The 23802-nt window shown below is 43.9% G+C and overlaps 1 protein-coding gene across 2 annotated transcripts; it reads left to right on the forward strand.

The window, feature by feature from the left end:
• Positions 1-960: 960 nt before the first annotated feature.
• On the forward strand, positions 961-22207 carry LOC146672554 (protein NLRC3-like). Of its 2 annotated transcripts, XM_085401344.1 has the most exons (9): positions 963-3770; positions 4026-4127; positions 5120-5198; positions 5360-5546; positions 5675-7469; positions 7963-8136; positions 13427-13600; positions 20717-20763; positions 20912-22207. In XM_085401344.1, exons 1-9 carry the CDS (start codon positions 3652-3654, stop codon positions 21454-21456), a joined length of 3222 nt encoding a protein of 1073 aa, XP_085257470.1. In that variant the 5' UTR covers positions 963-3651; the 3' UTR covers positions 21457-22207. The 2 variants fall into 2 exon arrangements, with proteins under 2 accessions (XP_085257471.1, XP_085257470.1); XM_085401345.1 differs by lacking the exons at positions 4026-4127; positions 13427-13600; positions 20717-20763; positions 20912-22207 and having other exon boundaries at positions 961-3770; positions 7963-8140.
• Positions 22208-23802: the final 1595 nt, after the last annotated feature.

The following is a 23802-nucleotide window of genomic DNA, read 5'->3' on the forward strand; positions in this document are numbered from 1 at the left end:
TGCTTGCTGACCACCTCGTCCTGAAACCTCTTCATCATCCTCACAGTCGTGTGAAGAAAGAGGGAAGCAGGTGGAAACCATCTGTGCTGCTGTGTTCACTTGTGTGTGTGCGTCTATGGTCATATCTAATGTGTACCTACAGACAAACACAAACACCTGGCATTGCACAAGAGTCTCTATGGAGCAACCTGCAGATGTCAGAGATGTGATTAGAGGGTAAAGTGGACTAGTGAGAGCATCTATGTTGTTGTTGTCTGCTGGGGGACAGCATCAGCTCCAGAGATGCATCAGGATCAGCAAACTAATCTGCAAGGCTGCAAGTGTCACTGAAGGAGTTTGAGTCAGTGAGGGACTCAAACTCACACAGCTGGTCAAGAAGGCTCAGCAGCTGCTGTATTTCCTGAGGAGGCTGAGGAAATTTGGTATGTTGGCCAAGATCCTCAGCAGGTTCTACAGCTGCACTGTGGAGAGCAGCCTGACCAGCTGCATCACTGCACGGTACGGCAGCACTACTGCAAACCGCAAACGCCTGCAGAGAGTGATAACAACTGTGGAGAAGATCATCAGGACCCCGCTGCCCTCTCTGCAGAGCAGCTACCATCACAGAGTCCAGAGGAGAGACACACCTCTGCCCTCGAGACGAAGGTTCAGAAGTGTGAAATGTAGAACATCCAGACTCAACAACTCCATCTTCCCCACTGCTATCAGACTCCTGAACAGCTGACCGACCTCAAACTGCAGTTTGCACATCAGGTCACTTTGCACACTAAGTTCATTTTGCACATTAAACTCCATGTACATCCATGTACATCGACATCTGCAGACCACACGTGTCTTCAGTTACTTATTTGTACTTATTTGCTTTTCTTTCCAAGCTCCTTCGACAACATCATTCATAGAACAACTTCCAGCTTCTTTTGCTCGGCTACAGTTTGGATGGATTTGCAGATGCAACAAGACTAAAATGGTTAGGGTCAGGAGGTCAAAGGTCAGAGCTCCTGTGGGTCTGAGGGCGGCCTCACGCTGGAGAAGGATGAAGGAGTCTGACCTGAGCCAGTGTTTGACATGAACACATCAGCACTGCTGTCAGTGAGCCTAACGACAGCCGTTAGCATCATTTCAGTGTTTCAGTCATAAAAACACTTCCTGTCTCTGTGGTGGTTACAGTGACATCATGCAGTTTGTGCTTTGACCTCCAGAGGGCGACAAATCAGCACAGACAGAGAGCTCCATTCAAACTTTGCTGCCATCAGGAATAATTCTTCAAATATAATCATCAGTGTTTGAGCAGTTATGATATCAGGGACAATCTAGACATGTGTGACAATACTGAACATGTCACATGACACACCTCAAACATCATGTGATCCACTCTCAGTCTGCACTTTCATTCATGACTTCAACAGGTTGAAATGAGCTTTGAAGAAACATTCAGTGAAATAAATCTTTCATGGATTCATGTGAGCAGCAGATGAACTTTGTACCAACAACATCTTCAATAACAGAGTCTGAATGAAGCTCAGGTGTTGATGCTGCTCACTGATTGGACGCTTGGTTTCAGCTCTGCTCTCAGTCTTTACTGCACAGGTGAAGGTAGAAAGTGTGACTGGATCTATAGACTGGAAACAGAGAAACATGCTGAACATTTGAAGCTTTGCAGCAGAAATGTTCATGTTACAAATACAGCAGAGCTGATCTGGGATCAGTGTGTTCACACCTGCAGCTACAACAAGGTTTCATGTCTCCACACGTCAGCATGTGAACTTTACTCTGACTCAGTCTGAGCAGTCAGACGGCATATTTTTAAAGTTAACACATCAGCACACACAGAGCTGAGCCCCTCCCACCTGTGCTGAGTTTCAGGTGGAGCCCCGCCTCCTTCCAGGAAGCAGCTCACCTGTGTGTCCGTGTTTAGTGTCCAGGTGTGGAGTGGAGCTTGTTGTTGGTGTGTGAAGAAACTGTAAGTTTGCTTTGTTTCCTCCTTTAACAGTTTGTCTTTAGGAACTTTACTGTTTGTTCAGCTCGTGTTTGATTTCTTCACACAACAAACTGTGTGTGTTTGTATTTCCGGTCTCTCCATTAAAGTCAGTGTGTAATGTTTCCTGGCTAACATCAGCTGTGTGCAGCTTAGTTCAGCACAAATCTGCCGCTCCATAGTTCACGGTAACGGACTCACAGCTGGACCAACGAGGCCGAGTGTGTCCGCCACTCTGAGCTACGTTCGTGTTTGTGTACTTGTAGTTTGTACTTTGAGTTCACTCAGAGCCCACAGAGGACGCAGCGTACGTGATGACGTCACAGCCCTTTACCTCCTTTACTGTCACTGTGATTAATATTTACACACGAGACACCTGCAGAGCTCTGACGCTAAGCTAGCACACAGCATGCTAACACTAAGCTAACACTAAGCTAAAGCTAAGCTAGCCAAGAACCCAGAGTGACGTAAAGCTGAGTAAACACTGACCCCAGACCAGCACCGTGATAAAGTGAGCTGCTGCTGCTGAACTTGAACAGGTAACAAAGTGATGAGCAGTCAGGCTGCAGGTTTCTACCTGTTCATGTTTCTACAGTAGAATCACTTTGAAGTGTCTTTGTGCTGTTTCATCTTTGATTTGTGTTCATAAACACTCAGAGAAACATCACGTGACCTCATCAGGATCTGTGTTGGTGTGTGGGGCTGTACCTCAGCTTTATGTTGTTACATGCTCATTTGTTCATTTTAACATCAAAGTAATGTTATGAGGAGTAATGAAGTAACGTACTCCATTACTTTTAATTAAAGTGTTCTGTGTAATATGTGTAATAATGACTGTTTTGAGTAATGACCAACACTGATCACAACAAAGAGGAAATGCCTCCAACATGCACAAACATTTGAGCCACAACATGCAGTTAATGTGCACAAATGTCTTTGATATGCTGCTCAGTGATGGTGGTGACTGTCAGAGCAGAGCTACTGAGAATCAATAAGTAATATCAATGATGGGATCAGAATCACTAAATTCTTCTCATCCCTGTCAGTATCATACATGTGCTGTATAATGTGATAAATGTAGAGGTGCTGGCTGTTCTCTCACTCTGCTGTTTAGCTGTAAAGGACGCCTCCCTGCCTTTGTCTCATTCATGACCTTTAATAGTCTCTTCTAACATGCAGAGATCTGTATGATCTGTTTCATAGAGTCTAACCAGCCTGTACAGGTAACAACAACAGTCACTGCATCACTGACACACAAACGTCATCTCTGTCAATAACAACATTCATACATGGAATAAAAACACATCAGTGGATCATTGCTGGAGCTGATGTTTGTGCTCCTGGTGCAAAGGCTCTCAGTTTCCTCCTTGAAATAACATCAGTGGTGGGTCAGCGACATGCTTTCTTTCCCTCTCAGGTTTAAATATCTGGGACTCTCCACCGTTTGGTTTTAGAGCTGAAGAAGCTTCTCTGATGAAACGTCTTCCAGAAACTTAAAGACGTCTCTTTTCTCTCCAAGCTCCTTAGATCACATGACCTGGATGACTGAACCTACAGACATATTGACCTGGTTTCATGGTCACATGACAGGTCAGAGGTCAGCGACTGTAACTCAGTTCCTCCTGTTAATGTGAACTCACTGAGTGTTTGTGGTTTACCTCTCAGACTGACTGAAGATGATGATGGAGGAAGAGGAGGACAGAGCAGAGTCTGCAGGGTCCAGCTGTCCGTCTGTGAGGAGTGACCGGTCCAAACGTCAACCTCCAGCCTTCAGTGGTGAACCTGGAGCAACGAGGTCAGAGAGCTGAACTCACTGAGTAACAGAAATAATTCTGCACTGACATTATAATCAGTGTTGACTCTGGTTGATTGTCTGACTGTGTTTGTGAGCTGAGAGGAAATGAAAATGAGTTTGTAACAAAAATCAGTTTTGTCCAGTTTTCCTGTAAAAAGCTGAACTCTAATCTAAGAGGATGTTACTGACAGGAAACAGCTGCATTATCTGCAGTCTGTGTGATCACAGCTGCTTCAATCATGTTTGTGTCTGCAGAGGTCAGAGGTCACAGTCTGCAGGGTCCAGCTGTCCGTCTGTGAGGAGTGACCGGTCCAAACGTCGAAATCCATTCTTCAGTGGTGAACCTGGAGCAACGAGGTCAGAGAGCTGTGATGACTCCTTTACATGTTTGTGTTTCCTGGATAAATATGACCTGAAACATCCTCAGATTGTTACAAAGATTCATTAAAAAGAAAACAATGAAAGAGAAAAGATCCAAATGTTCGACTTGGTCATTTGCTGTTTGAGGACAGTGATGCTCATATCTGTGGGGAAAGTGTGACCTGAGTGGGTTCATGTTTGTCTTTAAAGAACAGAGCTGCTCTGATTCTCTTTGTGTCTGATCTGTTAAACAGTCTGAGAGGTCACACAGAGACCCAGCAGCTAAAGCCTGGATCATACTGGCTGCTGTTACTCCATCAGGACAACACTGAACCACAGTGGTGTGGATGTAGTGGATAAATCCCACCATACTGATGCTCAGAGTTAACCACAGGGAACAAAACCAGATGTTACCTTCAGATTGTGACCTTTGGAGTGGACGATGCAGATTTCAATAGAGAATAAATGTTGTTGTTTTTCAGCTGTGAAGAAAGAATCTAATTTTCTGAACTGAAGAATTTATGATGCTGGAAACAACATGGAGACTATAACACAACATTTCCACTGTGTTCATAGAATGAATGTAAAACTGTCAGACATTCATTAAATATGCAAAATGTCTACAGAAGCATCAGAGGGTCAGACGTGAAGCACTCAGTGATTTTGATCAAATGACTCATCAGTTATTGATCTGTACTACACTGATCTACCACGTTAGTAAAGCTGGTGTTCTGGTGGTGGAGGGAGACTCGGATCATGTTCTGGTTTTGGAGCAGTGATCTGCTGATGGTTCAGTTTGATGAGCTTCTTCAAAATCATCCCTGACATCACCACTGAAAGGACGTCCATGAAAACAGACTGAAAATTACTGATATGTTCACAATCTGAGAGTTTAAAACTTGACAGACTTGATTCAGATGAAGTTATTTGAGCAGAAACTCCTGGATCTTTATCCTGTGTTGATCTAATCCTTCATGGTTCCTCCACAGAGTGGAGCAGCAGAGCTCAGAGGGTCCCAGTGGTCAGTCTGCCCAGCAGCATCAAACACAGCTGGACTCCATATTTATGGTCTGTACATGCACAACAACTACTGTTACATCTGTTCTGTTCACAGTCATCTCCATGCTGCTCTTTGTAGACCAGTGGATCGTCAGTGTGTCCAACATGGATCTGATGTTTGGCTCCATGATTTCAGTCTGATTGGCTCATTCATAAATATTCTGTTCCAGCTGCTGGAGGACAACATCATCACTTTTGTGAAGAACGAGCTGAAGAAGATCCAGAAGGTTCTGAGTCCAGATTACCCAGAATGCTTAGAGAGTCAGAGGAGCAGCAGCAGAGAGGCATTTGTGAAGATCACAGTGGACTTCCTGAGGAGAATGAAGCAGGAGGAGCTGGCTGACCGTCTGCAGAGCAGTAAGAGGATTTATCTAAAGATTTAAGCTGCTGGATAAATGAACATTTTCCAGAGATGGAAGATGGAGCAACATGTTTTAAAGATTAGTTCTTTTTGGAATTGAGTGTTTATTTTTCTTCTCATTCAGAACTTCAAGCTGCAGTTTGTCACCGTAACCTTAAATCCACCCTGAAGAAGAAGTTCCAGTGTGTGTTTGAGGGCATCGCTAAAGCAGGAAACCCAACCCTCCTGAATCAGATCTACACAGAGCTCTACATCACAGAGGGAGGGACTGCAGAGGTCAATGATGAACATGAGGTCAGACAGATTGAAACAGCATCCAGGAAACCAGACAGACCAGAAACAACCATCAGACAAGAAGACATCTTTAAAGCCTCACCTGGAAGAGACGAACCAATCAGAACAGTGCTGACAAAGGGAGTGGCTGGCATTGGGAAAACAGTCTTAACACAGAAATACAGCCTGGACTGGGCTGAAGACAAAGCCAACCAGGACATCCAGTTCATATTTCCATTCACTTTCAGAGAGCTGAATGTGCTGAAAGAGGAAAAGTTCAGCTTGGTGGGACTTGTTCATCACTTCTTTACTGAAACCAAAGAAGCAGGAATCTGCAGCTTTGAAGACTTCCAGGTTGTGTTCATCTTTGATGGTCTGGATGAGTGTCGACTTCCTCTGGACTTCCACAAAACTACAATCCTAACTGACCCTAGAAAGTCCACCTCAGTGGATGTGCTGCTGATAAACCTCATCAGGGGGAAACTGCTTCCCTCTGCTCGCCTCTGGATAACCACACGACCTGCAGCAGCCAATCAGATCCCTCCTGACTGTGTTGGCATGGTGACAGAGGTCAGAGGGTTCACTGACCCACAGAAGGAGGAGTACTTCAGGAAGAGATTCAGAGATGAGGAGCAGGCCAGCAGGATCATCTCCCACATCAAGACATCACGAAGCCTCCACATCATGTGTCACATCCCAGTCTTCTGCTGGATCACTGCTACAGTTCTGGAGGATGTGCTGGAAACCAGAGAGGGAGGACAGCTGCCCAAGACCCTGACTGAGATGTACATCCACTTCCTGGTGGTTCAGGCCAAAGTGAAGAAGGTCAAGTATGATGGAGGAGCTGAGACAGATCCACACTGGAGTCCAGAGAGCAGGAAGATGATGGAGTCTCTGGGAAAACTGGCTTTTGATCAGCTGCAGAAAGGAAACCTGATCTTCTATGAATCAGACCTGACAGAGTGTGGCATCGATATCAGAGCAGCCTCAGTGTACTCAGGAGTGTTCACACAGATCTTTAAAGAGGAGAGAGGACTGTACCAGGACAAGGTGTTCTGCTTCATCCATCTGAGTGTTCAGGAGTTTCTGGCTGCTCTTCATGTCCACCTGACCTTCATCAACTCTGGACTCAATCTGCTGGAACAACAACAAACAACCTCCAAGCGGTCTAGTTTTTTTAGAAAAAAAGAGTCTCTCCACCAGAGTGCTGTGAACAAGGCCTTACAGAGTCCAAATGGACACCTGGACTTGTTCCTCCGCTTCCTCCTGGGTCTTTCACTGCAGACCAATCAGACTCTCCTACGAGGTCTGCTGACACAGACAGGAAGTAGCTCACAGACCAATAAGAAAACAGTCCAGTACATCAAGAAGAAGCTCAGTGAGAATCTGTCTGCAGAGAAAAGCATCAATCTGTTCCACTGTCTGAATGAACTGAATGATCGTTCTCTAGTGGAGGAGATCCAACAGTCCCTGAGATCAGGAAGTCTCTCCACAGATGAACTGTCTCCTGCTCAGTGGTCAGCTCTGGTCTTCATCTTACTGTCATCAGAAAAAGATCTGGATGTGTTTGACCTGAAGAAATACTCTGCTTCAGAGGAGGCTCTTCTGAGGCTGCTGCCAGTGGTCAAAGCCTCCAACAAAGCTCTGTAAGTACATATGTGATCATAGCTTTAGCTTTTAAATGTTTATTCTAGTTAACACAGATCAGGTGGAACAACTCAAATAAAATATCAAAAATATTAAGTGGTCATCGGTACTCAGTTTGTTCAATACTGAATACAATGGAGCACAAATTGTCCACGTTTCTGAAATATTTCTGGGTGTAACTGTCACCAAAGTGCAATTTAGACCTGGCCTGTGGTTGTTATCTAAGTGATAATCATCAATTCTACTAAAACAAATACAAAATAAAGAAATTTGACACATTCTGTTGATATCAAAAGCACACTGAACAATTCAGTGTTGTTTTACTGCTGTTCTCTCTTCACTTCTTCTCCTCTGATTCTCTCCACATGTTGCTCTGCATCAGTGCTCAGTTTCCTGACAAAACAAGATGAAATATTGCTAAATATAATAGTATCTCATTACGCTTCAACATAAGTGTTTTATTTTTGTAATTGTTTATCTGTTATTTTTCAGACTGAGTCACTGTGACCTGTCAGAGAGAAGCTGTGAAGCTCTGGCCTCAGGTCTCAGCTCTCAGACCTCTAATCTGAGACAGCTGGACCTGAGTAACATCAACCTGAAGGATTCAGGCGTGAAGCTTCTGTCTGAAGGACTGAAGAGTCCACGCTGTACACTGGAAACTCTCAGGTGAGATCAAGCATTTTTCTTTCATCAACTGACAGAATTAGCAGATTAATAATAAGGCAGTCCTCTAATAAGAGGAGAAGTGGAGGTGTTTTGGAGGGCAACGTACTCATATGTTAACAAGACGGGAAGTAGTTCCTGGGAACTTCTTCCTTTGTTATTGTCTAAGTAGAAACATGATGGTGAAACAGTGATGAGTTTGCAGAGGTGGATCCACAGCACACAACACAACAATGCTGTTGCGTGCTGAAAGCAGACTTCTCACAGATTCTGAGGCTGCAGGTTTCATCACTGTCCAACCAAAATTCACTGAACCAGCAGTAAATGAACGTCCAAAACGACGCTTCATGTTTAAAAAACAGATGATCAGGGGGATTTGTGTTTACATCTTTTTTGTGTGATCTGTTCACCTGCTGTTTCAGCTGTTTGGTGGTTGTTGAGATGGTTTTGTGACCTTTTAGCTGAGATCCTGACGTTTCTGTAGATACCACACATGTCTAATTACTTTGTACAGCATGAATGGCCATAACGAGGTTTTTAACAGTAAGAAAAGTTGTAAAACTTCAGGAAATATAGTTAAAAGTCCAAAACCTTCTACGTCTGGTGGCTTGTGGTAAGGAGCAGATCAAACGAGTAAAGAATTACGTTATAATTATAAATGGCTTCAACAGCACATTCAGGTCTGTGAGACTCATTCAGACACTGAGCCGTGGCTCTGTGCTACATGCACATATTTCTGCATCTCTGCCATTCAGACACACTTTATATATAGTTTATTTTATGTAGGATTCAATACTGAACTGTACATTTAGTCTTTTTAAAGGCAGAAAGTTTTATTCAGTGTTTTCATAAAAGCCTTATTTCTATCCATTTACTGCTATTAGGAAGAACACGTGAGGTTTAAGACCTGGACCAGTTTGAAACCTTTTGTCCTCCACAATGGAAAATGGGTGGAAATAAAAATGGGTCTCACTTTAGCCAGCTCCTAATTTTATCAGTTCTGCTCTCAGCGTCTCCTGTATATCTCCTGTATAAATGTTGCACTCAGCTTTGTGGTCTCCATTATCACTGAAATGCAGCCAGATGCTGCTCATTTTGCCTTTTCACTCTTTCCTGACACGCTTGCATTTCAGTACAGCTCCCATTTCTCTGTGTACTGGTCTCTACCACTACCCTTGCTGTCTATGGGACATGTCCTCTTTCACATAATGGTATGATCCCAGTCTGTCTCTTAAAGTGTTTGGCCACATGGTTTGCTCATCAGAATAAAACCTCAGCCGTGCTCACATTGATTATCAGCAAGCCTGAAAATTCATCAATATTTGACATATGAAATTATCTCATGGGCTGGATTTGGCCCACGGGCCATATGTTTGACACCCCTGGTTTACACAGTTTGGTATTCAATGTACAAGTGAGTTAGCTCTCAGCTAACTAGCAGACAAGCTAACTGCTGGGACTGCGTCTTTCTAACAAGAGCGTCAGACACTCAGACTGGTTTCCTTTGTGGATGATGATGTGTTCTCACACTGATCCTTCATGCTGATGCTGCCATCCACCCACTGCTCCTGGATTCCTCATCATCATCTCCATCAGCCCTCACAATACTCCACCTTCTTCAGCTTCATGTTCAGCAGCCTGGATGGACAGTAATTCTTTCCATGGGTTATGGTGGGACATTGAGAGCTGAAGTCAAACAGCAGTGAGAATGAAAGACTGATTCATTTCTATTTAGTCTTGTGATGTGCAGCTTTGTTCAGAGCATTAAGGCCCAGCAAAGATTACTGAGGTCATAGAGTCCTGATGAAACCTGTGTGCTTATAGAAACTGAGACCAGATGAACCAGAATAGAAGGACATTAAAATGAAGTGTCAGCTACACAAAGGCAAAGCTATTCAGTTGTTGCTGTGAGTTATTTAAATGGAGGATGGAGTCAGACTTTAAGCTGCTGGACTCAGTCACTATATCCTGTTGTCCTCATAGAACCTGGACACACAGACTCACCTGTGACACAGTGACACACAGTGTGGGCTACACACACATTAGAAAGTGGATCAGTCACACTTGTGCAATCATTTGTTGTGCTGGGAAACCATGAACACTTTGAATCACATTAATGGCTTTGTTACAGCAACATTCAATCATGAGTTCAAAAGTAGTGCATTGTGTACTTATTTTAATAGTACTGCAGTATGAGAAGTGCAACATTCAGTGTGCAGAAACAGATCAGGTGCTTTCTAACAGCAGTGTTCCCTTTAACACAGCAGCAGTTCAAATATTTCTGTCAGTCTGAGCTGAAACATGAATCTAATCAAATATCAAATCAAAGTTCTTTGCCTCTGCCAGGACGTTAACATTTGATCTAGTTTTTTACAAAGTTCCCTCAGCGTCCAGAGCCACCAACATACCTTTGATCAACAGCAAGTGAACATTTATAAATGTGTGTTTGCAGAACAGGAAGCAGCAGAACTATTGTTCTGTTATCAGGCAGCAGCACAAACGCTCATCAGCTCATTTACTGTGCAGGACTTTGAGTGTGTGAAGTGTGTGTTTGTGCTGGATTTCCTTTGGAGAATCTCAGTCAGAAACCAGACAAAGAAAAACTCTTTCAACAGTCCAGGTTGAGTTGACAACATGAACTGCATTTATCTTCCTCTGACTGACATGTTCTTCCTCCTCTGCACCGAGCCAGCTGCTAAGACTCACAAGCTCATTGACATTTTCTGATGATAAAGAAACTCTCTTCTTCTGCACAATATGAGCAGCAACAGAGAAGAAGCTTTCACAGGTACAGATGTTGCAGCTGTGGCCAAGTACATGTGCTGCATGTTGGAGCAGCACTCTAATGGACAGGCCTCTGTACTGATGGTGGGCTCTGCTCTGTATCCACCACACTGTTCTCAGCTGAGTCTTCCTCCTGTTCACACTCTGATGAAGCACCAACAGGGCCAACTTCTTCTCTGGTGGCTCGGATGTTGTTGCTTCCACAGGTTTCCCTCCAACAACCCTCTGTTCCTTCAGTGAGTTCAGTAAGATCTGGGTAAACACTTGAGCTCCTTGAATCTGGCTCCAGCAGCAGTTTTCACATATACAATGTTGGCATTTTGCTTGCGTGTCTCCAGGTCTGTTCTGCATGTAGACTTGAATTTGACCACGTAGGCGGGGTCATCATCTGAGCTCTCCATCACCTGAGAGAGATGACAAAACACAGAATCACAGAGCATGAAACCAACGTTTCTCCTCCCAGAAGTTCAGTCACAGACCTGCAACAGAAACAAGAGTCAAAGATTCAAATGACGCAGAGCTTTCATTTACTTATATCCACAAACATGTCCTCTACATATTCATGCTGTATTTACACACACATACAGAGGCTGTTTGTCTCTCACACACAGACAGGACACTGAGAAATACATCATGTTAAATATACCTGCAGGCTTCCAGCTGTGCACTTTGTCCCTGTCAGCTGTGATTGCCATGGCAACCTTGGTGTTGTGCGCGATGCAGGGACGTGTTCAAAGGCAGACGTCTGGCAGCAGCATCATATTTGATGCACTATCTGTACTGAGTGTGCTGACTGTATTTCAAATGTCCCACTGCTGTGCAACATGAATCACATGTTCTGCACGTTTCTGTAACTCCCAGGTAACCATGGTTACACAGCCACGCCCAGTAGTCTCCAGAGAGACCAACAGCTGGTTCATGTTGTAACACCGTGGCTTTCGTAGTCTCTCCTTTTTCTACAGCTCATGTGTTCTTCTTGTGATGCTGCGTCTTGAGGCTCATACATGCCGTCATTTGTTGATCCTAAGAACGTTCCTCAGACCGACTTCTTCAACAACAGATAACTTTAGTTGTATCAACACTGCCTCCTGGAACAGTTTAAAATGAACATGTCAAAGATCTGTACCTGTCTCCATGTTTCTGTCCCCGCCCCTTTCTTTCTGTCCTGGGTCATGTGAGCGCTGCAGTAGTGTTAGGCCCACCCTCAATGCTCCCATTGGCTGAGACGCATAATGACGCCCATTTCAAGCCAGCACTGATCAACATCCCTCCTGTGACCCATGGCTTTTATATTCAGAGCCAGTGAGCACTTTCACAATAATCATGATTTTAAAAACTGTGATTAAAATAATTACTGACGTTAATCAGTTAATGAGTTAACGAGATAATAACAGGTTAAGTTGCCCTAATAATTAGACTTTGGTGACAAACTGATGTGATCTCCATGTTTCCTTTGTTGGACTGTGGGCGAGTGTCAGAACTGAATGTACTGAGTAACATGTAGAGTTTAAATATGTGTCAGTTCCAGTTTTAGAGCTCTAAAGTGCAGCTATCATGTTAGGAATATGTTAGGAATAGACAGGAACACTGAGCACACTGAGGTCAAATCTTTATTTTACCACTCGCTGCATTCTTGATGTTCATGAATTCAGCAGCTTCATGATTGTCTGCAGCATTAATCTCATATTTCCATTAAAGTGTTGAATTTGACTGTTTGATGTTCTTTATGATCTCTGGCACCAGTTCATCTGTAGGCTGAGCTCAGTCCATCCATTTAGTGAAATGATGTTTAAAGGTCTCCTTGTCCTGTGAGCGTGCACAGATCCTGAAGCAGAAAGCCTGGGTTACAGAGAAATGATCATCACTGTGATGATGCTCATCATCTCTGACTGGGATTTGAGGTTTTGTCAAAGCAGCAAAGAAAGCCTGGCTATGTTGGACTGGGTGTGGCAGCAGCTCCCAGTTTGAGTTCAGGAGACAGACACCCTCTCTACTTTGAAGATCAGCTTCAAACTTTCCTTTTTGATAAAGCTTATAGTTCGAGCTGGATCAGGTGACCCTGAACCATCCCTTAGTTATGCTGCTATAGGCTCGGGCTGTTGGTGGACTTCCCATGATGCTCTGCTTTCTTCTCCCCTCTTTTCACTCCTGATGCTTTTATATGTCACTACTGCATGTCCTTAACTTTTGTCTCTCTGTTTTGTTCTTGTCTCTCTGAGCTCATCTCTTCTCTTTCCCCTCACCCTGCAACCAGTCATGGTAGATGCTCCTCCTGGAGCCTGTTTTCACTGGGAGGATCTTTGTGTCAAAGGGAGTTCTTCTTCCCACCATCACCAAGTGCTGCTCACACTGGTGGCGGTTACCTTACACTGTTAAACAGCTTCAGATGACTGTTGTTGTCTGTTGGGTATTGTCACTTATAAATAAAGTTACAATGGATGGATAGATGTTATTGTGACAAAGAGAAAACAACTGTTGACAGATAGATTGTTGTTTTGTGTGTTTGCAGTCTGTCAGGATGTCTGATCACAGAGGAAGGCTGTACTTCTCTGGCCTCAGCTCTGAGCTCCAACCCCTCCCATCTGAGAGAGCTGGACCTGAGCTACAATCATCCAGGTCCCTCAGGAATGAAGCTGCTGTCGGCTGGACTGAAGGATCCAGGCTGGAGACTGGACACTCTCAGGTATGGAGAGAAAATCTGATAGAGGAGGAAGAGCTGGAAACATTTCCCGTGTCTTTCACTCACTTCCTGTTTGTTTCCTGCAGATGAGACATGAACAATCACACATGCAGGAATATTTTCAGGGACAGACACACTAGTCTAGCTGGATAGTTCATGGATATTTATGTAGGGGTCCCCAAGGAGTCTGTTTGCAGGAACATTTAGGTCACAGGTGTACCTGATATAGATACCAGTGTACCTAATAAAGTGTCAGCTAACATTTGGAAATGGAAGCTTAAATAATGACAAACTGTACATTCACAGCTGAATTCACAATAAATTTGTTCTGAAGTGCACATTTTTCTGTTATTGTTCTCAAACAACAGAATGAGAATGAAATATTGATTCTAACAGGGCCCATAAACAGCATTAGCTTAGCAGCATTAGCTTATCAGAGTTTCTATCATGGTCACAGAAATCTTTAGCAGAGAAAAGTGGCCTACTTAGCAATAGCTGCTCAAGTTGTATAAAGAAAGGGAAAACAGTATTAGCATTAGCTGCTAATGGCAGCTTACTTAGCATAAACTGTTCACATCTTTATAATGCAAGGGAAAGGAGTCACTCATGGAAGCCTATTTAGCATTAACGTCTCACATCATTATAACACAAGAGAAAAGGGTATTAGCGTTAGCTACTAATGCTTATTCACCTCAAATTAGCTTTAGCTGCTAATGGTAGCCTACTTAGCATTAACTCCTCACTAATATAATGCTAATTCACATCAAATTAGCATTAGCTGCTCATATTGTTATAAGGAAAGAGAAAACGGTATTAGCATTAGCTACTAATAATTATTCAGCCCTAATTAGAATAAGCCTCTAAAAGCAGCCTACTTAGCATTAACTCCTCACATCGTTGTTACCCAACGGAAAAGAGTATTAGTATTAGCTACTATCATTTTTAATAAGTAAGAGAAAACAGTGTTAGCATTATTGAATAATGCTAATTCACACTAAATTAGAATTAGCTATTTACAAGAGCGTACTTAGAATTAGCCGCTCACATTGTTAAAAAGTAAGGGAAAACAGTATTAGTATTAGCACATAATGCTAATTCACGTCAAAGTAGCATTAGTTAATAATGGCAGCCTACTTAGCATTAACTGCTCACTAATATAATGCTAATTCACATCAAATTAAAATTAGCTGCTCACATTGTTAAAAGGGAAGGGAAAACAATATTAGCATTAGCTGCTAATAATTATTCACCTAATTAGAGTTAGCCCCTAATGGAAGCCTAGTTAGCATTAACTCCTGACATAGTTATAATGCAGGGGAAAAGGGTTACCATTATCAGATAATGCTAATTTACATCAAATTAACAATTGTTAATAATGGTAGACTTCGTATCATTAGCTGCTGTCGTTCTTACAAAGCAAAGGAAAACAATATGAGCATTAGCTGCTAATGCTTTTTCATCTAAAATTAGCATTAGCCACTAATGGCAGCCTACTTAGCATTAACTCCTCACTAATATAATGCTAATTCACGTCAAATTAGCATTAGCTGCTAGCATCAGCCTACCTAGCACTAGTTGTTCACATTGTTAAAAGGGAAGAGAAAACGATATTAGCATTAGCTACTAATAATTATTCACCCCTAATTAGAATTAGCCGCTAATGGCAGTATACTTAGCATTAACTCCTCACATTGTTATAATGTAAGGGAAAAGAATTAGCATTATCTAATAATGTTGACCGTGGCCCACTGGAAAAGTTCAGAACTAAAGATTTAGGAGTGTTTCTCGATAGCTCTTTCTCATTTGAGAAACAAATGAATTCTGTTATTAAAACCAGCTGTAAGGTTTATATTGTTGATTGTCATTTATGCTTAGAAATATTTACTCATATATGCTTAGAGTTGTATAATTGATTGCATGATGATAGAGGTTTGATCCTGAGTAGTCTGTAAAGACTTTGTGTGCCTTCCAGAGTGCTCTGGCATGCACACAGCACTTGGGGCCGTGAGAGAGGTCGTACCCTCTCTTACTGATTTATGGTGTAGGACAGGGGTCTCAAACTCAATTTAGCTGGGGGCCGCTGCAGGCAGAGTCTGGGTGAGGCTGGGCCGCATTAGGTTTTCCACAAGAAAGGCATGGTTAAAAAATTCCAATCTTCTCAAATCTCTTTATTTTTATTTTTTAACACAAAATATGAAAAATAAATAAACAAATTAAGAATTAATAAGAAAATAAATCAATCTGTAATACATAAATAAAATAATAATAAGATATTTTTAGTCAGTGAACTTGTGTGTTTCTTTCAGTCTTCTATATCTGCTGTATTTAGATTGAAATGTCTGTATTAACAGTTCTATAACCTTCTTCTGAACATGAATGGAACACTGTAGAAAATGAACTCTTCTTCTGAACATGGCTTCTCTTGCCTACTCCTTGCTGCTAGAGACCTGGCAGCGTTTCCTCTCGCATAGCCGAGCCAGATTTGGCCTGAGGGAGGAAGCAGTTGCGACCCTTAGTATGTCTTGAAGATGATCATCCATAAGTCTGGACCTGTACTTGGACTTATTGAAGTTCAAAGTGGAGAAGAGCTTTTGGCACAAGTATGTGCTACCAAAAAGGCACATGGTCCGCTTGAACATTCGGGAAAGCCGAGGGAAACTAGGGCTCAAGTCTCTCAAAAATTGTCCAAGCTTGTCTGCTTTTCCACTCACCTCCCTGAACTTTGCTTTGAGTTCAGAGTTGCACTGCAGCTCAATGAGCTCCATTTGAAGCACAGAAGGGGCATCTTGCACATCAAAGGAGAAGGGGTCCGCAAAAATGTGAAAGGTGGCTCTGTGTGTCTTGAAGTCAGCAAATCTGTGATCAAATTCCTCCTGTAGCCTCAAAATGACATCAACATACTCGTCAGCACTGAATGGTGTGCCTGCATCCACGAGTGCCTTGCATGCTGGGAAATGGCAAAGGTTTGTCTGAGAGAGCTGAGCTTTCCAGAGCGCCAGTTTTGTGGAGAATGCTCTCACGTTGTCATAGGCAGCACTGACAAGTTGCTCCTGGCCTTGTAACGTCTTGTTCAGTACATTAAGCTCATGTGTCATATCAACAAGAAAAGCTGAGTCCATGAGCCATTTGGGATCAGTTAGCACAGGAACACTAACTCCATCCTTCTCCATGAAGGCTTCACTTCTGCTCTCAACTCAAAAAGTCTCTTTAATACATTTCCCCTGCTGAGCCAACGTACCTCAGTGAAGTCGAGCACATCCCCATATTCTGACTCCATTTCCTCTAAAAAAGCACAGAACCTTCGGTGCTTTAAGCCCCTGGATCTGATTTGGTTGATGCATTTCACAACAATAGACATCACATTGTCAAACTTCAGGCATTTGCTGCAAAGGACCTGCTGATGGATGATGCAGTGCAGAGCAATGGCCTCCTCCACGCCTTCCTCTTCCAGTTTGTTTTGTGCCACCAGTCCATGTTTCCTCCCTGTCATTGATGGCGCTCCATCTGTTGTTATTCCAACAAACCTCTTCCATGGCAAACCAACATTCTCAATGGCATCACACAGCTTGTAAATATCTGCTGAGCGGTGGTCTGGCCATGCATTGGAATTACTGTGAGCAGCTCCTCCATCACTTCAAAACTGTCATCAACACCACGGACATACATTGGGAGCTGGGCAGTGTCGGTGATGTCTGTGGTCTCATCAAGAGCGACTGAGTATACACTGAAACATTTGGCTTTCTCACACAGTTGGTCATAAATGTCACTTGACAGGTCAGAAATGCGATCTGCTGCGGTGTTGGCAGAAAGGCTGATGTTGCTAAACTGACCTTTCTTTCCCGGACAGACTATATTTGCAGCCTGCAATATGCACTTTTAGACAAATGCACCTTCTGTGAATGGCTTCCCTGCTTTAGCAATCATCTCACTAACCACGTGGCTCCGACTGCTGCATTATTCTCTTTGGTTGCTTTCTTGGAGAAATCTTGCTGCCTCAGTAGATCTGTTTTAAGACTGGCAACCCGGTTCGCTCTCTCGTCTCCCTGGTATTTTGCATCCAGCTCAGCATGTCTAGTTGTGTAATGACGTTTCAAATTGTATTCCTTGTGCAGCGCAACTTTCTCTGTGCAAATCAGACAGGTCGGGGTGCCCCTGTGCTCAACAAAGAAATATTGCATTTCCCACTTTTCCTGAAATTGTCGGTGCTCATCACCAACCTTTCTCTTCACCGCAGGCTTTGAAAAAGACATGTTTGGGGCTATGTGACATTTATAATTCTACTTGGTGTCACTGTCGCATTGAAGTTTCAATCAAGCGTTTAGCCGACGGACGGGGAACGTCTCAACGCGTAGAGAACGTCATTTCTGCTTCTTTTTCTTGCAACCGTAGCACGGCGATCGGCAGATAAAAAGCCGGTAGCAGTCTCCTTTGTTTTTACGCTCGATGTTCATGTCTTTCATGACGACACGAACACCGTGGCGTTTGCAGATGGTAGAAAGTGCAGGGATAGCGAGCGCAAAAAAGGCGACTGCTCACGGCGCCGGGCTGTTGTTACAGGAGAAAGAAGCGGAAATGACACCGTGACATATAACAAATAACATCAGCTGTTTCTGATGTTAGTTGTTTTGACTGCTTTTACATTATATTGAAATATATGTAATGTTCATGTTTGCTGCAATGCAAACGCAGTGATGCAAATAAAAACATGGAGCCACAAATTACGGTGCGACCCTATAATTAGTCCGGGTTACCGGGGACTGTTGTTGCCGATGAACAGGTGTCGCTATGTGACTGCAGACTAAATTGGGCTGCATTGAGTTCATGACTTTTCTTTTATCCCGCCGCCTACGCATCACTGTGAGAGTTAATATGAGATCTCTCTCTGTGGAAAAATAACTTTAAATCCCACTGACGTGTGTATAAATCTATATACGTATAATGTCCCGCTGGGCAGCAACTTAAAAAAACAACTTTTTTTGAAGTGTTGTGAACGCAGCGCGCTGGGGCGAATGTCGGCGTTTGCCCAATAGAAAGGAGGAAGCCAGCCAGGCACAGGAAAGAAAGAAACACTCCAGGGCAACGCTGCTGGAACTTTGACTCATTGAGAAATGTTTCCCTGCTTGCATCAAGCCCGGCTGGTGTCCCCTGAGATCCATATCCACCCTGATTGGTGGGTTAATTCAGCTCCGCCCACAACACTGTAAAGTGTCATACATTATCAAACTAACATTACATTTTCATATTAAGGTGGGGCCAAAAACTATCGTCCTGCGGGCCGCAATTGGCCCGCGGGCCGCGAGTTTGAGACCCCTGGTGTAGGAGGACACCTACTCTGTGTCTGGTTAAGTATAAGAGCCCTTTGTTAGGGGGACCGCTGGACTCTTAGCACCAGCTTTGGGGTCACAGGGTCACATCTGGAACACACACACACAGACACACACACACACACAGACACACACACACACAGACACACAGACACACACACACAGACACAGACACAGACACACACACACACAGACACAGACACACACACACACACAGACACAGACACACACACACACAGACACAGACACACACACAGACACACAGACACAGACACACACACACACACACACACACACAGACACAGACACACGCACACACAGACACACGCACACACAGACACAGACACACAGACACACGCACACACACACACAGACACACAGACACAGACACACACACACACACGCACACACAGACACAGACACACAGACACACGCACACACACACACAGACACACAGACACACGCACACACAGACACAGACACACAGACACACACACGCACACACACAGACACAGACACACACGCACACACACAGACACGCACACACACAGACACACACGCACACACACAGACACAGACACACACGCACACACACAGACACGCACACACACAGACACACACGCACACACACAGACACGCACACACACAGACACACACGCACACACACAGACACGCACACACACAGACACACACGCACACACACAGACACAGACAGACACACACAGACACACACACACAGACACAGACACACACAGACACACACACACACAGACACACAGACACACACAGACACACACACACAGACAGACAGACAGACAGAGACACACACACACACACACACACAGACACACACACACAGACACACAGACACACACACACACACACACACACACACACACACACAGACAGACAGACAGAGACACACACACAGACAGACAGACAGAGACACACACACACACACACAGACACACACACAGACACAGACACACACACACACACACACACAGACACACACACACACACACACACACACACACACACACACACACACACACACACACACTATGCACAGACTGGTACTCTTTGTTCATACCTGTGTAAGACGTCATAATGAACTTGTGCATATTCATGTAAGCTCAATAAAGAGCAGTGTTACGAGGGAGCAGACGAGAGCGACTGAGGTCAAGTGAAGGAACGGCGCTGTCACAGTTCTCTCCCTCATCAATTGTCTGGTTCCAGCGGTGGGTCTGTGCTAGACGACCCATCACCAGCTTTTTCCACTGGTTACCAGTACGTGGTAGAATCCACTTCCAGATCTGGTTGTCTTTAAATCTGTGAATGGATTGGCTCCATCTTATCTCTCTTTAACAAAAGAATCCAAGTGGAGCCCTCAGGTCTGCAGATAAGCAGCTTCTGACCAGAACTAGACGTAAAAACAGAGGTGAGCTTTATCGATGGCTGCAGCCAAACTCTGGAACAGTCGCCCTTCACATCAGGTCGTCACCAACACTGGACATTTTTAAAAGCCGGTTGGAAACACATTTGTACTCTGTAGCTTTCAATCCTGACCAGTCTTTATAGTCATTACTGTGTATGTTTCCTATTTTCTCTCTACTCTGTGCAGCACTTTGGCTCAAGCTGTTTTTAAATGTGCTGATAAATAAATGTAGATTTCTTTGAATAAAACAGTGGAGCCGAGCTTTGAGCTCAGTGTGTAACAGTGTGTGTGTGAGAGCCATGTAATGTCCATGTGTGCATGCTGACTGTGCTGCTCTGACCCCCCTCCTCCTTTCAGGGTGGAGCCTGCTGGAGTCCGATGGTTGAGACCAGGTCTGAGGAAGTGTAAGTGTGTTTTTAATGGGATTCATGAAAACAAAGCAGCACACATTCAACCATCTTCATCATGTCAGGAGTCATCATCAAAGTGTCAATCAATGAACAGATGATGGATCAATAACTGCAGCTGGATTGTGTTTGTTCTCTCCATCAGATTCCTGTCAACTCACAATCGACACAAACACAGTGAACAAATGGCTCCAACTGTCCGACAACAACAGGAAGGTGACACATGTGGAGGAGGTTCAGTCATATCCTGATCATCCAGACAGATTTGATGTTTGGAATCAGCTGCTGTGTAGAAATGGTCTGACTGGTCGCTGTTACTGGGAGGTCGAGTGGAGAGGAGAGGTTCATATATCAGTGAGTTACAGAAGCATCAGAAGGAAAGGAGACAGTGATGACTGTTTGTTTGGACACAATGATCAGTCCTGGAGTCTGTACTGTGATTATAATGGTCCTCGTTATGTCTGGCACAATAACAGAGACACATCCATCTCCTCCTCCTCCTCCTCCTCCTCCTCTGTCTCTAACAGAGCAGCAGTGTATGTGGACTGTCCTGCTGGCACTCTGTCCTTCTACAGAGTCTCCTCTGACACTCTGATCCACCTCCACACCTTCAACACCACATTCACTCAAACTCTTTATCCTGGGTTTATGTTTCCCTGGTCTCGTGGTTCCTCAGTGTCCCTGTGCTGAGTGGAGTGTAAAGAGTGTCTCCTGTTACAGAAACACTCTGACTGTTGAACAGATAGTTCAGTCTGTACATGTCTGTCTCTTTCACTCACAAACACGTTTTCAGATTCATGGATTCAATCAGTTGATGTTTGAAACTCTTCTAAATGATTCCTTGTAAACTTCTTCAGTCACAAACAAACAGGAAGTGATGTCACATGTGTTCCTGTCCACACAGCAGAATGAGTCTATTGCTGACAGTGATGTACAAACAGAGTGAGCATTTCTGAGGCCCAAAATAAACTGAGTAGTTCACTGAATGAACAATGGACTGTGAGCTCAGTTCCTTCATCATTAGTATGGATTATATATGTATATGTATTATATTAGTATCATATATATCAGGTGCTGCTGCTTTCAGTCATTGTGCAAATGTGCTGTTTGTAAGCTTGTAAAGCTGCAGTCAGCTGAGACTGAAGAAGTCACCTGATCAGTGAGCAAACGTTTCTGAAAACGTCCAGATGAACAGAATCAACCTTTTGGGATCAGCCAGCAATGCAGCATCATTGTTGTTCAGCTTCAGAGGTTTGCAGGAATGAACTGATGACCAGAAACAGCTGCAAAGTCCAAGAAAATACCAGCTGGAGTTCAGCTGCATTTGAAGAAGTCAAAGAAAAGTAAGGATGGCAAAGGGCGACGTTTTCTTCCAAAGAGCTGCAAACATGGTCGACGCCTCATTAGAAGAATCATCTGGACATTTGTGAGGAACTCTAACCAAGAAAGCAACGTCACACAGATCCAACAGACAGTTTCCATGACTTGCAAGTGTTGAGTGGAAAAATGCTACATTGCATTATTGCATCCTCTCACCACAGGAGGCGCTGTTGGCACCACTGATTGCTGATCAGCTGTTCTCTGATGATCTGATTGATACTGTGAATAACGGGACTCACTGAACTCTGTGACACAGTGAAGATTACAGAGTTTAACTTCACCCTTTAAGACTGACCACAGAACCAAGTCCGCCAGAGCTTTTGTTATATTTTTACATGCTGTGGAGCCATTTGTGGGAGCATTTCAAGTTGCTATACATCAATACAACTGTTATAGCCCTAATTTTAATAATATGTATGCATTAAGTCCATAGTAACTACATAAACTGCAAAAAAAACCTCTGCTCATCCATCTCTGTGTGTATCAGGATACATTTGGTTCATAATACACAGAAAAATCAGAGTTATTACCTGTAATAAATGTGAAAGATTCCTGCAGTGATAACCAGGCAGGACTGAAACACATCCAAGCTGTCACCACGGTAACAGCACCGTCCATCCACAGGTGAGGGGAGGAGCAAAAAGAGGGACTTTGACCATTTTATACTAAAAACACTCAACTAATGTTTCTAATATGAAACAAATAAGCCCACATTAATGTGAGCGTTTATTAAATAATAATAATGAGGATTTCCTCCTGATCTCATTTCCACAGCAGAGAAAACTGTGGTGTATATTGAGGTGGAGGGTGTGGTCTGTGGCTCAGGTGTAGAGTGAGGGTGGGGTGCACCACAGCAGCATGCTGGGACTGCTGAGGGTGGAGGAGGGAGTGATGATGACATCAGAGCTGCAGCACAGAGACCAGTGAACACACAGTCTGTTCATCTTTGCATAGATACAATATACAGCACAATATTGAATGACAGACACGCTGTGGGAGCTTCCACAGATACACTGACGTCAGCATCCAGAGTCCTCCTGCTGCTCCCCCCTCAGAGCCCCGTGATCAGCACCAACACATTCAGTTAGATGACAGAGTCCAGCTGCAGCTAGAATCAGCTCCCCTCTGTGAACAACAGCACAGCGTCAGTGTTTCACACTCAGTGAAAGGAGGAAACAGCAGAAGAACACCATGTGTGCTACGTTTCCCAGGACACACTACAAACTGCACAAATACAGAGCAGCACGTGGAAGGACCTGGAGCTGCATTTACAGAGCTGCAGACAGCGTGATGTCCTGTATGGACAGGTGGAAGGAAGCAAGTCCTCAGCTGGAACACTCGTGTTTGTCCACAGACAGGAAACACAGCAGGAAACTTCCTCACAGAAGTGCAGCTCATGGATAACACACTTCCTGTCAGTCAGAATGAGGCTGCAGCCAAACACAGAAAGGTGTTTTTGTCCAGATGAGCCCAGAGAAGAAACACGAGTGTTCACAGACATCAGAAGCTCAGAGAGGTGAAACATGAGGTTGGAGTCCTCGTCAGCATCCAGAAGAGCTGCTGTGAAACCCTGAGTACTCATGACAGACTCTGATGGCACAAACACATCATGATTCAAACAGAAAGACAAACATGGAGCTCCTGATCCTCCTGCAT

The sequence above is a fragment of the Rhamphochromis longiceps genome, linkage group LG3 (genome assembly GCF_057381845.1).
Source record: "Rhamphochromis longiceps isolate RC_006_pf linkage group LG3, R_longiceps_female_GT1.1, whole genome shotgun sequence".
NCBI classification, from domain to species: Eukaryota; Metazoa; Chordata; class Actinopteri; order Cichliformes; family Cichlidae; genus Rhamphochromis; species Rhamphochromis longiceps.